The sequence below is a fragment of the Chrysoperla carnea genome, chromosome 1 (genome assembly GCF_905475395.1).
Source record: "Chrysoperla carnea chromosome 1, inChrCarn1.1, whole genome shotgun sequence".
NCBI lineage: Eukaryota > Metazoa > Arthropoda > Insecta > Neuroptera > Chrysopidae > Chrysoperla > Chrysoperla carnea.
In genome coordinates this window covers 42,988,252-43,013,282 of record NC_058337.1, presented here as the reverse complement: position 1 = coordinate 43,013,282, position 25,031 = coordinate 42,988,252, and the positions used below count along the sequence as shown (strand labels likewise).

Here is a 25,031-nt window from a genome sequence, read left to right as displayed (position 1 = left end):
ATAATGTTTTATTTTATTTTTTTGATATTGTTATAATTATTTTACAACATTTTTAAACTTTGCGTACTAGAATGCGTGATAATAAGGAATATTAAATAAATTACATTAATCATTTTGTTAAATTATATTTTTTCTTGTTAAAACATTCTATCAATTAATAATTAATTATAAGTCTTTATTTCTTATGGGGGATTTGTGTGCTCAACTCAGCCGGTTTCCGAAATTAAAAAATTATCAAATATCTTTTATCGCTGTGAAACAGCGGTGTTTGATAACGATAAAAGATACTTGGTTTTCTTACATGATTATAGTGTCTGAACGATGTTCGATTTCTCTGAAGCCGAAGCCGATTAATCCGACACAACATTCCGCCGAAGGCTTAAAAGTTCTAAGCAGTTTTATTCAAGATTGACTACAAACTGCATTTAACAATTTAAATGATTTTAAAACTTTAATTGAAGGTTTATATTTACTTGTCAAAAATAATAAATATTAAAAAAAAAAACTTCGACGAAAGTGGTTCTTTTGAACGAAGGCGAATTTAAAGTTTCTGTCGGATATTACTTGACTAATTTTTTGAAATTATATCTGAAACATTTTTTTTAAATAAAAAACAAATATAGACCAAATTTCGCAATTAAAAACAAATGTAGATGTCAGCATTACGAACGTCTTAGCAAAGAATACAGATATGTGTTTATCTGTAGTATTTTTTGGTCTGAGCCAGAAACTGTAATATCAGTAAACTATATTCTCTGGTATGAGCTAAGCTAAGTATAAATTGATAAGTAAGGCGTATAAGTTGGCTACATATAAATTGATAAGTAAGGAGTATAAAATAATATCTTGAATAGACTGGAGAAATATAGTAGTAATTTAGAAGTGTTTACAGGAATCTTTTTTTAAAATTAGTGATATTAGATGTAACAATATCAGCTGTTACTATGTCAGTTACGGATCATAAAACCAGATGTCAGCCACTTTGCTTTTAACTGCAAATATTATTCTCAAACTTTATTAGAGTCAAAGTCTGATTAATTTAGATGGTTTGAATTTGGAACGGTATAAATGCATAAGATGCATTGACTTGAACTTGTTCTTTTCAAGGTTTTTCACTTCGAGATTGTGATTGCAGTATTTTATTTGTTTATTTTATGTCTGCACTTGGCATGAAAGGAAATGGTCATTTAAGAAAAAAATTAAAACAGTTTATAAATTATTTTTATTGGATATATTCTTGAGCAATTCCTCAATGTTATCTAAACGTTGTGCATTTGTGACACATACAGGCGCTGGATGTTTCATTTGCTCATACAAATTTTCTGTACTTTGCATAGCCGACGATCTATTTTGTATAGCATTACCCTCATTTCGTTTCATAATACTTTGCAAGTAATTAAGTAACTTTTTTTTTGGTTTATCTCCCTTTTCTTTTAGTCTTTTTTGTATATAATCATCACGTTTTTTTTCCAATTGATCCAGTTTACCTTTGATTTCCGTAATATATTCATCAAGCTTTTCAGAGAGCATATTAATTGTGATTTCATCTTCTTGTTCAGTTTTTTCAGCAATGTCAGTTAAACTTTCTAATATTTCTAAGGGTATCACATCAGTGAACGAATTTGTTGCAAATTTTCCAGGATAAAATAACAATGATTTGTTTTGAATTGGCACCCAATTATTTAATTCTTTTCGAAACAAGGAATTATTGTCATCTTTAAATCGTACCAAAAAACTTAAAGCGCTTAAAAATTCAACTTGTTTTTCTAATCGTTGCATTTGTCCTTTAATTTCTAATACAGTGATATCGCTAACAGCTAAACCAACCATGAGATTCATTAAAACAATTGAAACTAAAATTATGAATGCCATAAAGACAATTCGACCAATTATCAATGTAGGTGTCAATGTAACGTCTTGGCTCATTGATTCGAATAAATCAGAATAGTCGTATTCAGATGTCATCATGACAATTGTTTTTAAAAGTGCTTCGATCGGATTTGAAAATGGTGGTACCGTTCGAAATTCGATTAGAAAGGCGAATGCAAATCCAATTATTAAAAAATTGAATGTTAAAATTACCTGAAATAAAATTTCAATTATTATTGTTCCGAATGATTTTTTATGCAATAAACCAGCGTAAACATTTTATGGCAATTAAAACAATATAAAATTCCAAGCGTAATGACAAAAATTCATCGTGCAAGAGTTACCTAGACTGTGTTATCGAATTTTTGAATAAGATCAATCAGAATTTCCGTTATTATTAATAAATAATACTTTATCGCTTCGTTCCACTTATACCTTTTTACTTATTCACAAAAATCCACTTGGAGTATTACTCAAAAAAAAATTTTGCGACAAATGATTTAATTATTTATTATTAAAATCGTACTTGAAATATAGAGACAGCACTGTTGGTAAAAGTACCCCTAGTGCTTACATGTAAAAAATTAAAAGATCCAAAATTTAAAGTTTGTATCAACAAATAGCCCAGTATTTAATAGGGCTTTTTATTTAAAAATGATTCTTTTTAGTTTCGGACAGATGTCTATCAAGTAAAGACATACCTTCTATCTTTGTCAAAAAGCGCAGTTTAATAAAGGTAAAATAAATTAGTTTTTTTTTAGTTGATTAGTTTTGGACAACTGTCCGGAACAATAGCTAATTGTTGAAAAGCCCTATTACAACATATATTCGCGACTCTGATGGAAATACTGAGCTGATATTTTCTGATTTAGATAGGAAATGGCGGGGAGGGTGTAAACATTATCTTATAACATATAATTAAATGACAAAACAGGGAATTTCTACTAATTGACTTACGAACTAGAGTTTTAAATAAATAAAATATTTATATGTTCTATAATTTTAAGTTTTTTATAACATAGAGATTGAAATTACGTTGAGAAACGTTAACATAAAATCTCGATACTAAAATAACTAATTTCGCCGGTTATGTTGTATTTGAGAAGTAATGTCCTAAATTGTTATTGAAATATTTATGCTAAAAAACATTACATGAGGTGAAACAAAAGTAAATACAAATCGATTTTCGGGTAGAGGAAGCTTCAAAAGGCATTATATTATACTAGTAATTACCCACTCGCTTCGTTGGGAAATTTCAACGGTAAAAACAAAGACTGTCGCGTCATAGCTTTCACTTTCCTTGCCTTTACTTTCCCTTTCCTCTCCCTTTTGTTTGCATTTTCATGGGTTTTAATTTTTTGGTTCTGGACTGTTATCTTTTAATAAAAAATAATATTACAGAATATATAATATAGTCCATGTTAATTAATCTCTGATAATGCAGCTTCCTATCTATATATGGGTGAAAGAATTTTTAAAAATCAGTTAAGGAATTTTTAAGTTTATCCATTAAACAAACAGATAGCAATAGCCTATAATAATAATTAGTACTAACCTTCAGTACATTTTTCGCCACTTTGAAAAACATAAGTACATAGTATCCCCAACTAGGGAAACGTGAAAATAAGAACATTAATTCTATCCATACTAATAAAATAGCAATTGCGGTGACATGCCGTAACCAATCTTCACGTGGTAATTGACAGAATTCAACCGCTACTACTATTGCAGTCAAGACAAATGATACCCATTTAAGCCATGTTTCTAATGTCGTCAAATATTTTTTTATGTTTTGAATTGCATGTAAAATATCCTAGAAAATTAAGAGGTAGGTAAATGAAACAGAAAAGCATTCTTTATTATTCTAATGATAGAAATTAAAAATTAAAAAGTTTTGAGAGTTAGCAGTTTAACGGTTATGTGAATTTAACTCATTCGCAAATGGTAAAGATAGTTTTACCATCTTTACTTAGATTTCATTGTATAGTAGTTTTTGAGTTATTTACTTTATAGATTCGTATTTACAAACGTATGAAATAATCTAATAACAAATTCTCTCCCTTCTATTTACTCTCCCATAGTACGGAATATTCATGCATTTTTTTTATATTTTTAATTCATAGTTTACACCGTTATAACAAAGTAAAAAATATCAATTCTGTTTAAAAATGCTGTATATAAGTGTAAAATATTTAAAATACATTATAATAGACCTTTTTCACATTTTTTTTTTTTTTTTTTTTTTAAATGAAAGTAAATGTCTTGATGAGTCGGCTAATTTTTTCCCCCGATTTTTTTGGAGCCATATGACCGAGAAAACAGACAATGAAAACCATTCAAATTCAAATTGACGAAAACGATCCGGAAACACACGAAGTTACACGAAAGTTGGTATGACGCAATTTAAACTTGATAATAATGATATATTAATACGCCTGTTGACACTGTTTTATGGTCATTGCTTGTCGGATTGACGTAACAGATCACGTGTGCGGTGGAAGAAAAAAAAAATCGACTTTTTTACAATTTTTTTCATAGCGCTTTATTGATAAAAATGCGTAATTTTCGAGTTACAGGCTCTACTCCACTTATATTTTCATAAAAAATTAAGAAAAAGCATTTCTTTTTTTTCATGAAAAAGGTCTATTTTGAGATATTTAAACGCAGTTTTTTGGCGCTCTCTCTTGATGGCGTATAAGTACGTGAACTGTCAAATTTTGACAGTTCAATGTATAATTTACACTTTAAAAAAATGAATTTACAACATAGAATTTACTCACATTATTATTAAGTTTTCTAATAAAAAGCCATAGAATAGTATAATTTACTGAAATACCAATTAAAATGTAAGTAATTAATAACATACAGTATGTCAACAAATTTGACAAGCCCGTATTTTGATGTCACGTCCGTATAAAAATTTGAATTTCCGTTTTAGAAATTTTTAAATGCCCTCATTGAATTTGTACTCTTATTAATTAATTTTAAGTAATTAAAAAGATATTAATTACTAAAATAATGGATTAGATGAAATGTCTAGTCATTAAAGTTACGGAAGAAAAATATTTGAACCAAATTTAAATTTCATGAATATTCCCTATTCTATATCACCCATTGCATTATTAATATGAGTTTTCACACAATGATAGTTTTATATAATAATATTATTTATTTGAAAATATAGACAATGTTATTAGATTAATTATAAAATATTTGTGTGAAAAATTAAAAAATATATAATGAAATATACAGCTGCATCAGTTATAAACGAATTGGGTACTAGTAAATAATGACTGCTTTCAGCTGAGGTGAGCGCTATATTTGATAATATATTTTTTCTTTTAGATGCAAAAGGTATCAGTACTATCTTTCCGCTCAATATGGCTCACTTCGGTTGGACGCAGCCATTGCTTCAAAAACAAATAATTACCATTATAATGATAACCACCAAAACGACAAGTACCACATAGCAAGAAATGTGTATTACTTGCTCATGAAAGTACTGTTTATTTTCATACTCGTTCAAAAAGAATAATGTTAATGCGATCGACGTTAATGCTACGACATACACTATATACATAAAAAATATTAGATAAAAAAATAAACATAATGCTCTCCATTTAATATTCAAGTAACTTTCTACCACTGGATGCAACAATAGCCGTTTTTGTCCAAAACGATTGCCTGTATTCATTATTGTTTTTAATACTTTCATTACTTCTTTGGGCTTACCACTTGGCATTAAAATTGAGTGGTCGACTTGAATCAAACAATTAGGATCGTTTACACTAAATTCATTTTTTGTTACACATGAATTAAACACTTCTTCCATAAATTCAGTTGGACGTGATATATTATACAGCACCATTTCGAAAGCTGATAAACTAACACAGCGATGATTCATCCCGAAAATATATGCTGTTTCAGATAAATCAGCCCCATTTTGTAATAAGATTTTTACACATTTACGATGGCCATTGGTAGCAGCTAAATGTAATGCATTCCAGTTTGATCCATCTTTGTCGTGAATTATGTCGAGTTTGTATTGTAGCAAGAGTTCAACTATCCTTAAATTGTTAATAATTTTTTAATAAAGCCATAATTGTTAGGAATTTTTTTATAACTATAGTTGAAACAATCCTTTATGCTACAGTTTTTGTAGGGTTGGATTAAGATCAAGTTGGTCTTAAGCACATTCACGTCCAATTTATGTTAAATAATTGCGTGCAAACATTATTTCGTTAAAGCAAATTTATGAATTTCAATTTTATTTCAGTTGAATAATTTCTAGGCTAGTTTTTGATTTTTTCCATAAAATATTATAATACTCCAATTTATTTGGTGTCACGTATCTAAGCCTAAACCCGCAGCTAAATTTAATTTTTATTATAGCTTTCGTCCAAATCGATAAAGAAAGTAGTAGTTGGTGTACCTCTTTCTTAATTCTAGTTTATTGACTGTGACTTATTGACACAGGTTCTAGTTTATTGACCTATTTTGTAGTTTATTGAAAATGTTTTTATGGACGTTTAATAAAAATTACATCCTAAAATAAATAACAAAATCTGGGCAGTATTTTATTTATTTCTTGTTGGCAGGGGTGGATCTAAATGAGAAAAAATTGTGCTTCAGTCCAACTTCAAAGTCCCCAGAGTTCTCTAATTAAAGGCGCCTAGCTACCAAAGACCCCCAAAATAATTTTATTTTGTTAGAATATTTACAGTAGAAAATTTGTTTTACGCATAATTTCCGGGAACGCAAACATAATTAAACATACTAAGATTCTGCGCAGTGCAATAAAAACGCTAGCGGGTAATAATAACTAATAATTAAAGTACGGGATGTTTTGTTGATAATGTGGAAAATTTTAGAGGTTGGTTTGGTTTTGTATAATGTTCTTGGTCACGTACGTACGTACGTACCACGTACTTTAATCACGAACGTACGTACGTGCACACGCACACACACACATACACATACTTCTTCTCTAAATTGGTGTTAAAGCTTCGTCCTATCTATGAAACATAAGATATGTTGAAAATTACGATTTCGAAAATCGGACTCATTACAATAACTTTCTATACATGGAAGTTAATTAGAAATAAATCATTTTTAATGTTTATAAATTTTTAGTTATTACTCTTACATATTATTTTACAAGCGTTCGCGAAATAATGTTTTTTCATGACTTGTTTGACATAAATTTCTTTAGTTTACATAATTTTAATTTTCAGTTTCCCCCGCTTAGATATTGAAAGATTAATTTGTAAATAATAAAAATTGGTTTTCATTAAAAAAATGTTTTTCAGAAATTCCGAACATAGAATTTATAACCTTTGTGATTTTGTGGCTTATAGGGGAGAGTAGCCTATTTCGTACCAGCGGCGCTTAATTCATACTGGGCGATTTTCTCATAATTGGTAGTTCTTATGATAAATCTAACAGCTTCATAAACAACTAACAGATTCATAAACTAAATTATAAATCGGTAATTTAGTAAAAAAAATTGCAGTTTTATATGGCGGCTAAATGTAAAAAATAAAGGCGTTTAAAAATCAGATAAGTTTCGTATACTATTTTTATTTACCTTTTTTATAAAACTACGATCATTTTACTATTTGATAAGATCATTATTATAATTTTGTTAAAGGTTCCTAAATGGTACCAATACAGAGTTGTTGATAACTTACATTTAAAATTCTATAATAAACACACAAGTTTTGAAATTATGTTTACCTACTTAGTGTTTTTATTAATTTTAATAAAATAAACGATTAAAATGCGATTTACTGTATATTATTAATTTTATTTTATTATTAATAAACGAAAATTTTGATCGAGAAATCAATACACTTTAACAAAAAAAATTAAAAAAAGTAAATCAAATTGATGCACTTGCTCTTTAAAGTTAAGGAACACGATTATGGCTACTCTCCCCTAAATAACGGCATAGTAACGAAAGTTAGATTATTATTAGTACAAACCTATATTGGCCATTTTGGCAGGCTAAATGCAACGCTGTAGAACTGTTAAAAGGACTTTCAGTCGTTTTTGTGTAAACATTACAACCACTCTCTAGAAGTATTTCAACACAATCATATTCATTTCGACTTGCACCGATATGTAGAGCAGTTCGACCTGAGGATAATAATGTATCACGTTTTTCCAACCATTGTTTTTTACCTTTACCCAAAACCGTTGTTACTAACTCTTTTAAAATATCACTGTAACCATATTCAACTGTTCGATGCAATAATGTGCGGTGATGGGATAATTCAGTAAATATATCCGCACCAGCGTTTAATAATGCTTTTACAATTTCTTTATTACCACTTTTAACAGCACAAAATAATGGAGTTTCTTCAACTTCATTGCGTAACTCCAGTACCTGTTAATTAAAACTGTCAAAATATTGGAAACATTTTGTAAGAACAATCGCCGAAGTATTGTAAAAAATATAATAAGGAGGCCATTTGAGATTTAACTCTTCTTCGTTGAAAAACAAACGCTTCGTCATAATGGAATATAGTTCCTAAGCAAATTAGAGGAAGCAACAGAGGTAGAAGTGATGAACTTTGAGTGAAGCTGAAAATGGTTCTTATCAAAATAGTATAAATATTTATTGGCTTCTAAAAGTTAGAATAACACAAAGGACACGCTTTAAAGATCGTCCTAGCAAAAGAGAAGCGTATAGCGTTTAAAACCTTTATACCTATTTTAATTTATAGTCAAGGTTCTAAAAGTAGTGAACCATGGCCACCGAAAAAGCGTTAAAATACCTGCACATGTGGATAGCCCTATCAAAATTTTACCGTTCTGTTATATCTTCGCTACTATATTATCATTCTTTCCAAAGTATTACTAATTTGGAAATAATTTACTGCGCAACGAGTTCAATTAATTTTAATTAATCTTCACCCATTTGATAACCAAAGAATTTTAGTTTTAACTGATAGGTAGGCTTGCCTACTTATTTCTGTTCATGGCTACCTGACAAGTATGAAGATAAAATTGTTTTTCATAACGTACTAGTATCGGAGCTAGCAACGTTTTCGAGAGAGAATTTTAGGTCAGCTTATTTTATCATATGTCGCCATATTAGCTCAGTTGGTTAAGGCGTAACCAATTTCGTCCGCGGTATGCATAGGGTAGCGGGGTCGATTCCCGCGGTCGCAACAAATTTAATTTAAATAATTGTTGTGGTGGGCTGGTGTAGTGCATGGTATATGCATGAAGGAGGTGCTCTCAGCCTCTGAAATTGAGGAGCTGATAAATGAAATTATCAGCGGAAAGGTGGTAAAACACATATATGGTATCACAATGGGCTCTATAGCCTAAGTGTGTTCTTCGTGGACAGCCAATATAACCTAACCTAGCCAATCATATGCGCAGTCTATACCTGTACACTTAAAAATCCTACATTTTAAAAGTATTTTAGCATATCTGTAATTTTAATATTATATTATTTAAGTATACAAATTCGGTTGCTAAACCTTGGATAAAACCGAAAAAGTTATAAATGATGTTGCAATGTTATGAGATAGCCGCCATCAGCTAAGAGTTCGAATCCATCTGCAAATTTTTTTTTTAAAATTTATTATCATATAATTATCAATTTTGTTGATGACAATATTTTAGCCTAAAAATGGTTAGAATACTCTAAAATATCAGATCCAATAGTTGTTTTCTCAAATTTCATGATTTTTCAGCAGAATCAGCTTGGGCGAAATTCTAAGCGCGCGCGCGTGCTCGTAGTAAAAGTATACTTTCTAATCAATATGACTATGTTCTGCACACTCATACGAACATTTTGAGCCCCATAAAAAGTCATATTGTTACATATAAGAATTGCAACCTTTCGACTTTTTTCCGCCTTTATTTCTTACTGTAGTATGTTTCCTACAACACTCAAATTGATAATCCACCATGATCTGTTTTGAAATAATACTTAACAAAAGTGTCGAATAAAATTTTTATAATTACTTGATTAGTTTCTGGTATATCCAATAATTCCATAACAAGATCTAAATTACCAGACGCAGCTGCAATATGTAATGCTGAATCACCATTATGAGCAGTTTCAGTCACATTTGCACCAGCCTCTAATAGTATATAAATACCAGGTATCCATTGCAAGTCAACCGCAACTTGAAATGGAGTATATCCTGAATTATTTTTAATATTAATCGTGTCATGTGTTTGAATCCATTTGTCAGTAAGTGCTTTTAATATCTCCTCATTATGTTTGGTAATTGCTAAATGCATTGCAGTTTCACCATCGCTATTCAATGCAGCCGGATTTGCGCCCTTATTTAATAACAGTATAACTGATTCTAAATGCTCCAACTCAATGGCAGTGTGCAACGGTGTTGGATTATTCATATAACATTTGTCTGAATCCGTAAATGTTGCATCGTAATTTATAAATAATTTTAGCGAATCTAAAAAACTAATAATAATTATTGTTATTTTACGATTAGTGGATAAAGTCTATATAACACTCCTCGGAAATTTTAATCAAGTGTCCGATATTGTATACAGGTCTATGGCATTATTGCGTATTTTTTTTAATTCGAAGGTTGGATTAATAGGAGCGGATCTTAGGTTTGTATGATGAATTTATACTGGTTGGCCTACGAATTTTTATTAGAAGAGGAAAGAAGGTCGCTACATTGATAAAATCTATTTGTGATAAAAGTATAGCCCAAAGAAATTTTCGTAAAAATTTTTTAATTTTTCCTGTTAAAACAATAAATATTAAGGTTTATTTTACCAGGTTAACTCGGTTTGTAAATCATCATCGCCTGTATTTAGAAAAGCTTCTCCGACAACGTTCATTGGTAAACAACCTCGATCATCTTCAATATCAATATTTGCTCCATTCTCAATTAAGAGATAACAAATGTCGACATTTGCTTGTTGGCTGGCTATATGGAGAGGAGTACTTCCACGTTCGAAAATTGGGATCTAAAATAAGTATTTAAATAAATGTTGCTGATTTGACGATTAGCTAACTATTTTTTGAAATGTCCTCAAAATCGCTTAAAAATAAAAGTTTTTTGTACAGGGTTGCAGGAGGTATCTCAAAAAATACTCACCCAATCGATAAATGAATATGATTTTTTATTTTTTGAATCGAAATTATTTTATAAAGATATTTTCAAAAATTTTCGATTTTTTTTGTGATTTTATTTATTTTTCAAGCTTACTCTTTGGGAAAATTGCAAAAAGTCTAAAAAAACTTTTTTGTCTCCAATTTAGATGGAAATAATTTTCTATATTAATTTTAACCCAGAAAATAAAAAAATTGGATTCTCTAACAATTAAACTATTAGTTTCTGAAATATCGAGTAGAATCGTTTATGATGGGTCATATTTCGGAGCAATTTATTGGATTAGTACCACAGAAACTTTGCGTTCATCCGCTTAATCAACCAGTTTTTCTGTGTCCTTGGATTATTATTTATGGTAATTAGGACTAAAAAGATAAATAACCGTTTTTTTTTACGATTAAATAAATACTTTTCGAAATATCTCCGAAATTGCTCCGAAATAAAATCTTTCGTACTGAATTTTAGGGTTTGTCAGCAAAATTGCATATAAAATCGTTAAATTAGCTCAATTTTTTTTTTAACTGATCTAATAACCAGATCTAACTACTCAAAAGATTACTTGATTACCCACCCACTTTATTTATTTATTTTATTTATTTTTTATTTAATTTTGTTAGAAGATTTTAAAAATAAAAAATTCTATTATTATTTGTGGATGTTTACTTACAAAATTGTTAATTTGATCACAATTGTGCTCTAAATTATCGAGAAAAATTTTTGGCACGCTCAATGGTTCACTTTCATCAGCTCGTTTATTTATAATTGTTGTCAAAATATTTTTAATGTAAGTTTTTGTTTGTTTTGCATAACTTATAATTTCTTGCATACATTCTAAATTTTCGGCAAATGCCAAATAATGTAATATATTTTGGCCATATTTATCTTCAAAATCAATACAAGCTCCACGATTTAATAATTCAATCATTATATCCTTAAATCCTAACAATGCAGCTAAATTAATTGCTGATAGATGATTTGATCGACATATTGTATTTGGATTCGCTCCTAGTGATAAATATCTAAAAAAGTTTTATCATTATTTATTAAATTAATTCTGAAACAATGGTTTGAAATTATATTGATTCGATATTATTTCAAGTAAATGAACCGATAGTTTATTATTTTTCATTCCTACATTGAGTGTAGAAATAATGGTGTTATGTTATTAATTTATGATCTAAGTTAGCACATTCTTATATTTACTGCATTTTATTTCCTTGATAAATACGGTTTGTTTTTAACAAAATATATACCACGTAAAGTGATAATAACAAAAATTTTTCTCTTGTTCATACATCCGTGGACACATCATACCTATTATATAGGATTATTTTTAAAAAGTTTCCACCATATTTATCCGTCCGTCCGTATTTCGAAAACGGAATGGAAAATTAAAAAAAAAGGAAAAAACATTTCGTCTTATTTTTTTTCAAAAAAGGGTCAATTTAATTTTTAAATGAAGCTTCATCCTTTTTGTATGTAAATGGTTATTTGTCAACTATTGTAAATAATATTTTTTTGATAGTTTTTTATTTAAAAATAATAATTTTTGCCAAAAAAATTTTTTCCCCCCTACTATCTCTACAGTTTTTTAGCCTTAACCTTTAATTGTGGACGTCATTCACAGGCTCCTACATGCACACACATTTTTTTTGGGAATTTAATATAAAATCGCTTTAAAACTGATTGATTATTAAAGTTATGGGATTTAGCAATAAAATAACGTGCTTGCATAATCAACTTTTATATCAAAAATTATAGAAATTATAAAGAAGAAAAATTATGGCCCCTTTCAGTTTAAATCTACTTAGGTTACATTTTTGGGTAATAAACAGCCAAAGGGCCCGGAACAAAACTCGTAGATGAGCATTTTGATTTAGAACTACCGGCTTTATTGTTTTTTGAGATTTTGTATTACAAAATTTGAAACAAACATAATGAATCTTATAAAATATATCATGGACGTGTAGCTTGACAGGCACCGGTTAATATTTGGCGGTCATTGTTTACGTGATATTCATTGGAAGACACAACCTCTTCTCTCATAGTAAGTTTTACAACTGAAACGAAAACTATACTGAGTCGCTCAATCGCGGGGAGTCTGGTTAATTAGGTAAAACTAAGAAAACGATAACATCGAGTAGCCTATGAAACTCCACGTCTACACTTGATGGTTAAAAACCATAAAATAAGGTACCAAAAATTGTGGTCCAGGAAAAATTTTTGTTTTTTAATACAAACTTGATTTTTTGAGGCAGAAAAAGATAGTACATTTTTTTAAATTCCTCCTGAAAATAAGAAGATCCGTATTTTACCATTTTTTGGCATTCTAATCCGTTTTTGAAAGAATTAGCTGGCAACTTTAAAAAAAATCACCTGTATATTAACATTACTCACGTTGATATTGTATCACTAGATGATACAACAAATGTAAAACTTCCATCTAAACACGATTAATACCATAATTTAAACTTAACTTAACCGCTGATAATTTATTTAAAATAAAAGACAATTAAAGCACAAAATATATTTTTGGTGTTTTCTACTTACTTTAAAACCAAATCAAGTTTTCCATTTTCTACACTTCGTAATAAATGTGTATTTAAACGCGTTTGTTTATTTTCTGTACGATGCCAATATTTATTTGTTGAAGAATTTGATAAACCAGTTCCTGGTGGTTGTTGTATTGTTGGTGAATATATATCTTTTTTGATCGGTAAACTTAACAAATTCTTTTCATTTTGCATTAGTTTTATTGAACGTGGTCGTTTTAATTTACTTAATAAACGAGGCGTTACTGGTCTTTGTTGTTCTTCCATTTTTTCTGGTTCATCAATTGGCACGGCCAAATAATCCATTTTTTTGGAGGCCATCACAAAACAATAAAAACTAACAAATAAAACTATTTAGGTTTTGTTATGATCAATTTTAAATTGCATTAATTATTATTATCAATTTAAAATATAAATTAGTTAAAAGCGTAGGTCTTGAATGCCTATCTAAAAAAATTTCTCTGATTATCAATATAATTTATTTTATTGCTGATAAACTATTTATTTGTACATTAAAATTATATTTGCTACTTAAGTGTTTTGTCGAGTACCTAGGCATACTGGGAAAAAATATATTTAATTTATTTACATTTGTGATTAATACGGTAATAATGTGATAATCTCTTATTTATATGTATGTAATTATTAAAGTACAGTACTTTGACTGGGTGGTTTTGTAGATCTATCTATTTATACATAGGCGCGATATAATTTTTTGACCCTGAAAGTAGAATACGGTGCTTAATGATAATTATCGTCAATTTATTATTTTCGATTGTAAAATTTTGACATAAATAGTTTTTTAGTAATAAATTGTTATATATTATTTTTTGAAAAATATATATTTATGTTGATGTAGTCTAGATTGAATATCTAAACACCTGTGAGCGTATGTTACTTTTACGACCTTTTGATGATATGGTATAAAAACACTGTGGTGTTAACAATTAACACACACATACAGTACTATATTAAAAACAAATGTACTCTCTGGACAATTCTAATAAATGGTCCTAAATATCGGACAAGACTTTATTATATTATAAAATTGATATATTATTCTTGTAATATTTTTATTGAAAGCAGCCAATTGTAAAAATTATTTAAAAAGTAATGAGGAACAGGCTTAGGTATTTTTTGGATTTAATATAATATTTAGAAATATGTAGTTTGGTAAGGGTGAGGTTAAGCAGAGATTACCAAGTTACAAAAGTTACTAAAAAGACATTTTAAATAATATTTTATCTATTTTGGGTAGAGTTGATTTGACCACAATTGACGATTTCATTCCCTCCAGCTCCACGGCTCCAGGGGAAGGGGTCCCAGAGGGTAGTTATATTAAACATAGGACCTTGTTGATATAAACCCTGATACGAAGTTTCACTGCTGCCCCCTCAGCCTCTCTCTAGAAAATCCCATTTTCCTGTATTTTGAAATGTTTTCCCTATAGGGTGTGGCCTTCTCGAATTTTCTCGGAGATGTGGCTTATACCAATCCTAGGAACACCTTAAAGTCTAGCTTTGTGCCCAGTTTAATCGAAATCGTTAGAGCCGTTTTTGAGAAAAGCCCCAAAAATCCTGTTTTGGCCTAGAGGGAAGTACCCTTAAAAAACGGCCTAGGGAAAAAATGAAAAAATCGTCTGGAATTATGACCAAACTGAAACTATGTACCGAGTTTGAGGTTTTTAGGCTCAAATTATCATTTATATTAATTGCTTCCTCCAAATAATAATTCTAGCCCATTCCTGTAAGTTTCATTCACGAGTAAATAGTTCGAGAAATGCCTAAACGATTTCTCGTTGATTTTTTAAAATAAGGAAAATTGGATCTAATAGTCGTTTCCATCAATGATTCATTTTTAAATTTGTTTCAAATTCAAGCAACAGTGGTACGCCATTTATTACGCACTCGCATTGTTGTATTACATTAAATGGCAAACAAATTAAAATAAACAAGTGAAACAAACAATTGACTGAGTTAATTGTTAAAATACCATGCATAGTCAGTGTTGATTTCTTTATCACATAACACATGTATAGACAGTATGTATAATATGTATAGACAGTGTTGATGCGCAGTCATTTGTTTTTTTGACGTCACGTAAATAACAAAAGATAATCACTTTTAAATAAACACACATACAACATACAAATACTATAAAATTTACACCTAATTAACGCCCTCGTGGGTAAACAGTGATGTTTACAAAAAAATGTTTCAAACAAAAGTTTTTTATTTTTTTATAAGGAACATTTTTTACATTTTTTACATTTAAACTTTTGTTCTATCTCTAACGGTTTGCAAGATGGGTCCCACGGACCCAAGACCCAATTGACCTATAATGCTCATTTACGAACTTGACCTCTCTTTTTACGTCCTGAGTACGCTGTAAAAATTTCAGCTCGATAGCTTTTTTCGTTTTTGAGTTATCGTGTCCACAGACGGACGGACGGACGGACGGACGGACGGACAACCGGAAATGGACTAATTAAGTGATTTTATGAACAGCTATGACAAAATTTTTTACCTAGCATCATTATTTTTAAGCGTTACAAACTTGGGACTAAACTTAATATACTATGTATATTTCATATATGCATGGTATAAAAATTCAAGCCATAGTTGTATTAGTATTTCAAATTAAAAGTGAGTAAATTATGGTACCATACATGTGTTTTACCACCTTCTGCGCTGATAATTTCATTTATCAGCTCCTGAATTATTTTGATAGGCTGATTGCACCTCCTTCATGTATAAACCATGCACTACACCTGCCCATTATAACTATTAATTGAATTACTTTTTGTTGTGGCGGCGGGAATCGAACACGCTACCCTAGACATACCTCTATATAAGTAAAAGAAACCAGAAATTTTGAATTTTAAATGAGCAAAGATAGAATATATGATTATCAACAGAAATCCAACATGGTGGCGGGAGGTTCCTGATTTAGTGAGTGTGGGTAACAGCGACATGTTTGATTTGGACTACCCGTCTAATAGGCTGGATAGATATGTGTTTATGCCTACATATGGTTGTGTCTAAGGACATAAATTGCTGTTTTGCCCTCTCTAGGAAAATCCTGATCTGCTCAACCTTGGATCAAAAGTTGGATACGTCCACGCTCGAAATTGTGTCTAATTTTTAGAAACCTTAAGAATCGTGTAGATATTCTACAATTATTTGATCTATTGCAATGTAAATCTATTAATAACAAACTGACAGGGCTAGTGCGATATTTTTCCCTTATAAAAATATTATCTGTATTAATACGCAAGCATCTAACCACTTTCCTGAAGACTTAAGCAACATTTCTTAATTGTAAGGAAGAGTGAGATTTACTGTCCTTCATATACTTTACGATTTTCTGTATTTTTTGCGTAAAAAGTTCTTACAGGAAATGCTTTTGGTTAGTTATTATAACAACTTTCTAATTTTTAATTACATATTGAGTTAAAATTATTTTCGAACCTATACAAAAGAATATCTCTGTTATTTTGAAAAGATGAAAGATAATTCGAAAAGTTTTACAGTAAATTCCTTGAAAGATTTTTAATTTTGTTATGTTTGTAAATTAAATTTTTTAAATTTTTAAGTTCAATTTCTCAAAAAATTAAAAGCATTAGAATTTTTTCGATACTTTTGACAGTAGTTTCAAACAAAGTACGAGTTTATACACTTGTAGTTGATATAGTGATAAAAGTGTTACCCACTTAGGAAACGATATACGGTTTAGAATACTTCGAAAGTCACTACAGACACAATAAAAAAATACACTCCATACAAATTCGAATACTCAGCCCCTGGCAGTTCCTTTCTATGCCAGTCTAAGAAGATAATATTAAAATGAATCACTTTATAAATATGTGTCCTTTTTATGCCATATCATATCTACACTATTTTATACTCAGTGTAAGTAGAAAAAATAGAAAAAAGTAGAAAATATTTACTACTTCTATGAGTCAGTCATATATTACTATTTGTAAAAGCTGGAAGTGCTCAATTTAAAATATCAAGGATGATTCGGAGGGCCTCAAATAAAATTCTTAAAAAAATATTATTTTTATTATTCTTCTCAGCAAATCCTTACAGTTGATACCCATATCATGGGAGTGCATAAAAAAATAACTAGTTCGCCATCTTGGGCGGTCTTCCATATTGGATTTAGAATGATGTCACTTAGCTGATCATGCATTACCATCCAACCTAAACGTATATGCCAAATTTCCTCTCAATCGACCGATTTAACGGGTAAATGCTATATAATGATTGAGGATAAATGCTTTAAAATTCATTTGCATGATTTGACATTGCAAGTTAAATAAAAGCTTGTAATATGGTTCTTATCGCAACAATATCTAACAACTAATTGTTATCAGCAGGCCTGTAGGTCTTTGATGCCGATTTAGGAAATAATTGACCTGGAAAAAATAGATCGAAAAAAATTTCTATAATTGTTATCCCATTTTTGAACGCAAGGACTTAAAACTTCAGAGCTCAACCAACTCCTCTATAGTCGACAAACTCAACCCAACCAACTCGTAACTACAACAATACTCCGGGCATATATTTTCGGTTATTTTTAGGTTTATTTTTTCCGATTACCTATTATTTGATGCAATAAAAAACTTACCTACCTTTGCCATTGTGTCATATTGTTATGAATACGTTTTGAAATTAAGTTTTTGTTATGCAACTATTAAAATAAATGAATGAAACAAATGAATTTAAATAATCGATTCTGGTTTGTTAATTACTTGTTGAAGATTGCAACTTGGTTGTAGTTCGATATTTCTTGTCAACTTTCGCTCAGTGAGTACACAAATTTATACATATTAATGCAATATTTCTTTCATGTTTAGAAAAAAAAACTAATATAATAAAGACTCATAATTAACGTATAACATTATATAACAGCAAAAAACTTATTTCTGTCTCATAGCAGGGTTTTTAGTCAAAGAAAGGGTAAATGAAGAATGGAAATTATTAAATTTTACTTTAAAATTCAACTCAATTGATAAGAAATGATCACGATGAAAGCGTGTCACATAATTTTTCCTTGCAAAATTTAAATCTACAACAAAAAATTTTATGTTCTTTTAAAATACTTTTGTTTTATGGTCTGTCTAAAGGAGACTTTTACACGTTCACTCCGTAGTAGTTTCACAGAAATGTAGATTTGTTTGTTTTGTAAATGAAGGTCGTATGTGATAATATCCTAAGTAGATTTGTATGTTTACATTTAAATAATAGTTAATTAAATTAATTAATAACATACGTAACATTTTAATAATAATGATCATCTTTTATCAATTAACAGCCCTCTTATACTTACCTACCTTTACACAATTATTGTTAACTATTAACTGAAATATAAAAAAAATGGAAGGGGAGTGCAAAAATTATTCAATCCGCGATTATTTTTTTACAAATTATTTATTTTTTTACTATTTTGTACAAAAAATATTATTACTCTTTCAATACGAGTTTGGGGAGAAATATAGACATTGGAGAAAAGAAAATGTTTACAATAATTTTCTTTATAATATGAAGATTATGTATAAAAAAATCTCATGGCAACTTGGAAACATCATGTATTTATCCATTTTGTAATATATCTATTTATCAGTTTAGTTTTTAAGATTTTTTCTTCTAAATAAAAGCTTATAAAGCCCAAATAATATATCTTGTGAAAAATCACAATGTTTTCTTAAAAAAATGTCTACAAATATCTGTGAAATAAATACTATTTTGATAATTGAACATTCACTTGATATATATAATACTTTTAAGCATCTTTTGGCAAAATCAAGTAAATGTATTGTTTTAAAACAACAAACTGGATTCAAAATACTGGAAATATTAGTTTATTCGATTTTATTTCAATTATTAAATCATTTATTTCTTTATCAAATATTCAAAACATAGTCATATTCTCAACATTTATTCAACATTTATCTAAATTTTGATTCTGATAAAGAAAAAAATTTCGTTTTCTAGTGTGGTAAGATTTTTAAAAAAGCATTATTTTAGTAATTAAAATTTCGAATAATTTAAATAATTTAAAAAAATTATAATATCTGTACAATATTTTTTTTTTGGAAGCACCTATTTAATTATTACTAATTTTAAACTTTTTCTTTTGCTTCGACTTCGAGTTTTACTCAAAAATTCTTACCATTTGCTTCTCTTGAAATTATGTATATATTTACTTAGATTATTTACAATATTTTTGTAATATTTTCAATATATTGGCAGGGGTAGTATTTTTCTTTCATTATTAACTAGTTTAAAACTTTTTTATTCATTTTTTATATACAAATATTAAAAAACTTGGGATTTAAAATTACTTATTTAACAGAGCAATTTACAAAATTCAGTCAATACAAAAATATTTTTAAAAATTAGACAAAATTACAAAAAAAATTATAAAAATTACACAGCCGGAATATTTCTATCTAAAAAAATTACATTTTTACAAAAATGTTTTTACGTACAATTAGCTTTATCTCGAACCGTACCGTTACGTTTCACATTATATTCTATATTTACAAAACAAACAAAAAACTATTTTTTTAAAAAGGCACTGTATCTTCGTTTTAAATTAATTATTTATAATAATATAAAATGGCGCAGAATCAATGTGATTTTATACAATTTTTGGTACAAATTAATAATGAATTGGAAAATAAAATTTTAATACTAAAATTTAAAAAAATAAAATCACATCTGCTCTTCTAAAATTAAATAAATAAATGTCTCTTTTTAAAAGTTTCGAAATACCAAAGAAACACACGAGTTTATTTGGAATTATTTTACTAAATACATATACACGATTTAAATTCGAAGTTCTGTGTCAATTGACGTTTTCCCTCGACTTTGCCCTTGCTGCCTTGGTAATGAAACTACATGATGAGCAGTTGGTAAACCTGGTGTTACTAATGGTGATATTGATGGTGATTTTGTCGCCAATGGAGACAAAGATGGTGAAAAACTAGGTGACATGGCAGTTGATGTACTGAACCCCGTGCCAGATGCATCGTGACTAATTGGTGAACGTGGCATTAATAACATTTGACCATGCCCACTACCTGCAACACTTCCTCCCGACATAGTGTTTGTATGATGACTAGATGATGAAGTTGAACCGGTTGCTGTTGCACGCGATGATAAAATTGGCATTGGTATTGAACGTGGTGCAACATTTGTTAAATGGGGTGGTGGGGGAATGTTTTTAATTACAGGTGGATGAACGGATGAATTTTTACTTTTAATACTAGATGTACCACTATTTGCACTTTCAACGGACCCAGTATCATCTTTAAGTCTTGCTATTTCAGAGAAAACGTGCGCTAATGGTTGATATTGAGGTCCCCAATCTAATAAATAATCCCAATTATAACTACCAGTAAGTTCTTCCTCACTATGAACTATCGAACTTAATGATCCATTCATAGATGGTTGATGGTGCGTGCCAGAAACACCTGGTACATCTGTTAATGTACTCATCATAACATGATCAATACCATTTCCAAGGCTTACCGCACTAGCAGCGCCTCCTTCATCTGTGGAACTAGCATGATCGCTACCATTTACATCATTTAATTTTGCATATATAAGATTTGTTAAATCTGGATCTGCAGTACCTTCTTCATCAAATATTCTTAATGAGTCCATTGGTATTTGATGATGCATTAGTGTTTCTTTTGTTGTAGCTGAACCTAATGCTTCTGAGCATAACCTTGCTGCTGTAGTTGATGCACTTGATGTGGCAGTAGTATCAACAATACCTAACCGTGCTAAATATTCTTGTGTATTATGAACTGACACATCTGATATATTATCATCATCATCGTCATTTTGTCTATGAATACCTGAATCTCTTTGTAATGGACCTTCATTGATCATTCTAATTTCTTCATCTTCACCATCATCTTCGGCAGAACCTCGGCCACTAGAACCTGATTGTTCAGAGCCAGATAATTCAGAAGTTGTTGGAGCTCCAGAATTAGAACTAGCAGGATGTGCTGCCCCATATGGGGGTATTTCGTCATATTTTGGTGGTGCAAATTGATTTCCTGGATTAACAACAACGCTTCCACCACCACGAACCGGTATTGTATCAAATGCACTTGGATCTACGTAATTATTTGCATTGGCAACATTGTCAGCATTTAAATTTGGTTTATTTACTTTTTTATGTCGTCTATTTCTCATGTGGAGGAAAAGAAAAACGGCTCCAAATGTAAGCACAATAATAATCAAAGAAATTAAAAGACCCACTGCCCAATCAGCAATACCACCTCCGGCTGCTGAAACAGTAGTATTGTTTCCATGTATAGCAATATTTGTACCAGGTTCTGCTAAAGGATCTAAAACAATTTCTACAACAGTCATATTTGTTAAAGATCCTTGCCGGCCAGAGCTTGCAGTTATTACTAAGCTGATATCACGCCCTGCTTCTAAAGTAGCTCCAGCATTATCTAATTTTTTCTTGATCATAACAGCACCTGTGGTACGATTCATTTTAAAATATGGGTGCTGTGTAGTTAATTGATAAACGACTCTGCCATCGGGACCTTTGTCTCTATCGGTTGCAGTAACATGTCCTACAATATATCCAACAGGTAAATTTCCATTAGGTGAAGTTGCCAAAGTAAAATGATACGTTCTTTCTGTAAATTGTGGATGGAATTCATCACGACTATCAATTTCAATCCGTACACGAGCAGTTGCACTTTTTCCACCAATATCAGTTGCTTTTAAGGCAAAAGTGTAACGATTCTTTTGTTCATAATCGAAAACTGTATTCGTGACCACAACACCCGTTAGTGGATCGACCTTAAATTGTTTCCATGCTTCATCAATGTCTGAGTAACCACCAGCGGATTCAATTGTATAATTTAATATTCCATATTTGCCTTTATCTAAGTCTGTGGCACGTGCAGTAAATATTATTGTACCAATGGGTTCATTCTCACCAACAAATTCTAAATACTCAGTGACCGGGAAATGTGGTGTATTATCATTTTCGTCCTCTAAATTAATTGCTACAGGTGCTAGTGTACATAATGGAGTTTCTCCATTATCGCAAGCTCGAACAATTAAAGTATTATAATACATTCCCGTGTCATAATCTAAACTTTGATTGACGTAAATAATTCCGGTATTTGGATCAATTCGAAACAAATAAAAATCATTCCCAGATGTAATATCATAAATCACATCTGAATTTCTATGTCCTTCTAAATCATTATCAGTTGCTGTTACTTGAACAATTGACGAACCAATGGAAATATTCTCACTAATTGTGGTATCATAATTTGATTTTTGAAAGACTGGAGCGTTGTCATTTGCATCTTCAACATTTACATAAACTAGAATACCGGTAACATTTGTTTCATGATGTCGGACCCATGTTCTATCATCAGAGACCACGCGCAAGGAATATGAATCCTGAGTTTCACGATCTAATGACTTCATTAAAATAATGACACCACCAGGATTTCCTATTTCAAATATTCCATCTTCATTTCCATCAACAATATAATAATTTTGATTTGCGTCGCGATTATTACTTGCACCTAGCCGTGTTACAATTGATCCACGTTTTGCACTTTCATTCATTTTTACTCTGCAAAAAATAAACCAAAATTAATAACTTTATATACGCGCGATAAGAAGTTCAAGGGAAAGAAAAGTGGTGGAGTAAATTTGAGAAATTTTTGTCATGGAAGGAACAAATTTTGAGACATACATAAATACTTCAAATTTAGTTAAAGTAAATACTTACATTATATTGTTTCTTGATGTGTTTGAGCCGGATCTTGCCGCAGAATTGACTTGGATTCGAACTGGCGCTAGAGAACTTAATGGTGGTTTACCAGAATCCGTAGCGACGATAATCAATTGTATTTCTTGGCTAAAACCGGTATTAATGAAACTATGATTGAAAAATACAGCACCAGATATTGGATCAACGAAGAAACCAGGTGTTGGTTTTAATAATGAATATTTGACTTGTGCATTTTCCTCGCTATCAGCATCCGTTGCATTCACAATTAATACTTCAATATTTGAATTGAATACATCTTCTGTAAATAAGAAATAAAGGAATGAAATAAATGATATAAATCGATGACTTTTTAATGTTACACAAATATTATGTTATTAAGGATATTAAAATTAGATGATACTTTGGGCTGTTATGTGTTTATTAACGTCAGTGGTTTTGGGACAAGAGAATGGGTTTTTGTTTTGTTTTGTTTTAATGAAAGCAGAACAGACGTCTTCTGTGTCGATAACTGTCCAATTGTGTACATAGGTATATGCATGGCAGCAATAGTTTGGAAAGACGGCAGCAATCACAGAAACAGAGAGAGGTCTTACAGACGCAGTGCTCCTATAATTCAATAAACGCTTCGTTTCAGTATATGTATATATGTGTATATACGTTTAAATTTTTGAAGATACAAAAAAGAGGTTAAAGTGGGAAGAATATATTTGTGACTGTCTCCACTGTCTCATGTTGCATTTCATAGTCTGCACAATCAAATCGCACTTTAGTTATTTTTTTACAATTGAGTCCAATTTCAACATAATTTTAATTATTCGTTATTATCTCATTTTGCAGTCAAAATTTACGTTAGAATTAATAATTAGGTGAATATTTTAAGAAACTATTCGATTTGGTAGATATAAAGAATTTCTTTAACTGACGTAATCTATACATTCGAGGAATTTTGAATCGCTAGGCACCGAATAACACAATAAGTGTGAATAAAATTGAGCTACAAGTTTTCTAGCATGGGAAGAGTCATTTCACTCGCCTCTTTAGGGTATTTGCATAGTAGCAAAATACTATAATGCTTCCAATTGAAGAGAGGATAATAAGCGCTCTTTGGTTATCATGATTTCTCAGAAAAATTAGCTTATCGTATAGTTGTGCGTAACCACAACTAGATTAATAATTTATGCTCGACTAAAACTTACTAGGGTATAGTCCAGAAAGATAATTGTTGGTTAGTTAACCATTTTAAGTCAAACGTATAGAATGGGACATAAAATTATTGGTTAGACTTATTCCTTTTAAGAAGAGTTTTGATAGAGAATCTTTAATTGTACTTAATAAAACTTGTACTAGTAGAACTATGTGCAAGAGATTAAATTGAATTCCGTTTATAACATTTTTAGAATAATGATTAAGGCGTAATATTAAAAATTGGGATGTAGAATTGGAAAATATATAACATATTGAATATAACATAAAGTTGAAGGCAGCACTGAGAGCAAAGTCTTTCGAGATTGATACCAATTAGAGAGAAATTTAAGTTCGTTCTGCAGTGAAATCAAAACTATGATTGATACGATCTAATCCCTTTCTTCTTAGTAATTCGTTTCTTTTCTCCTTTAATTTTTTACATATTATATTATCAAATATAATATATTAAGAGCGTTATACTCAATACTTATTGCAAAACTTGATATGGGCCAGAGGT

At 29.9% G+C, this 25,031-nt stretch overlaps 2 protein-coding genes across 2 annotated transcripts in view; both read right to left on the bottom strand.

Moving 5' to 3' along the window:
- Positions 1-1,205: 1,205 nt before the first annotated feature.
- Positions 1,206-13,906, bottom strand: LOC123297315 (transient receptor potential channel pyrexia-like). The gene is made up of 8 exons (XM_044878928.1): positions 13,533-13,906; positions 11,650-12,001; positions 10,643-10,836; positions 9,853-10,318; positions 7,854-8,257; positions 5,300-5,936; positions 3,425-3,682; positions 1,206-2,082 (listed from the first exon to the last, which is right to left on the bottom strand). The coding sequence occupies exons 1-8, from the start codon at positions 13,853-13,855 to the stop codon at positions 1,210-1,212; spliced, it is 3,507 nt and encodes a 1,168-aa protein (XP_044734863.1). The 5' UTR covers positions 13,856-13,906; the 3' UTR covers positions 1,206-1,209.
- A 6,362-nt stretch (positions 13,907-20,268) lies between these two features.
- The window catches only part of LOC123305123 (protein dachsous), a 471,584-nt gene continuing 466,821 nt past the window's right edge, over positions 20,269-25,031 (bottom strand). Inside the window, exons 13-14 of the mRNA XM_044886752.1 lie at positions 23,327-23,627; positions 20,269-23,167 (exon numbers count right to left, since the gene is read on the bottom strand). Coding sequence (XP_044742687.1) covers positions 20,371-23,167; positions 23,327-23,627 — 3,098 coding nt within the window. The 3' untranslated portion in view covers positions 20,269-20,370. The remainder of the gene's footprint in view (positions 23,168-23,326; positions 23,628-25,031) is intronic.

Coding starts and splice junctions, on each gene's coding strand:
- LOC123297315 (XM_044878928.1), bottom strand. CDS start 13,855: ATGGCCTCCAAAAAAATGGATTATTTGGCCGTGCCAATTGATGAACCA. Junction 12,002..13,532: donor AAACTTGATTTGGTTTTAAA/GTAAGTAGAAAA, acceptor AAACTTTTTTAG/ATATTTATCACTAGGAGCGA. Junction 8,258..9,852: donor ATATACCAGAAACTAATCAA/GTAATTATAAAA, acceptor TTTAATTAACAG/GTACTGGAGTTACGCAATGA.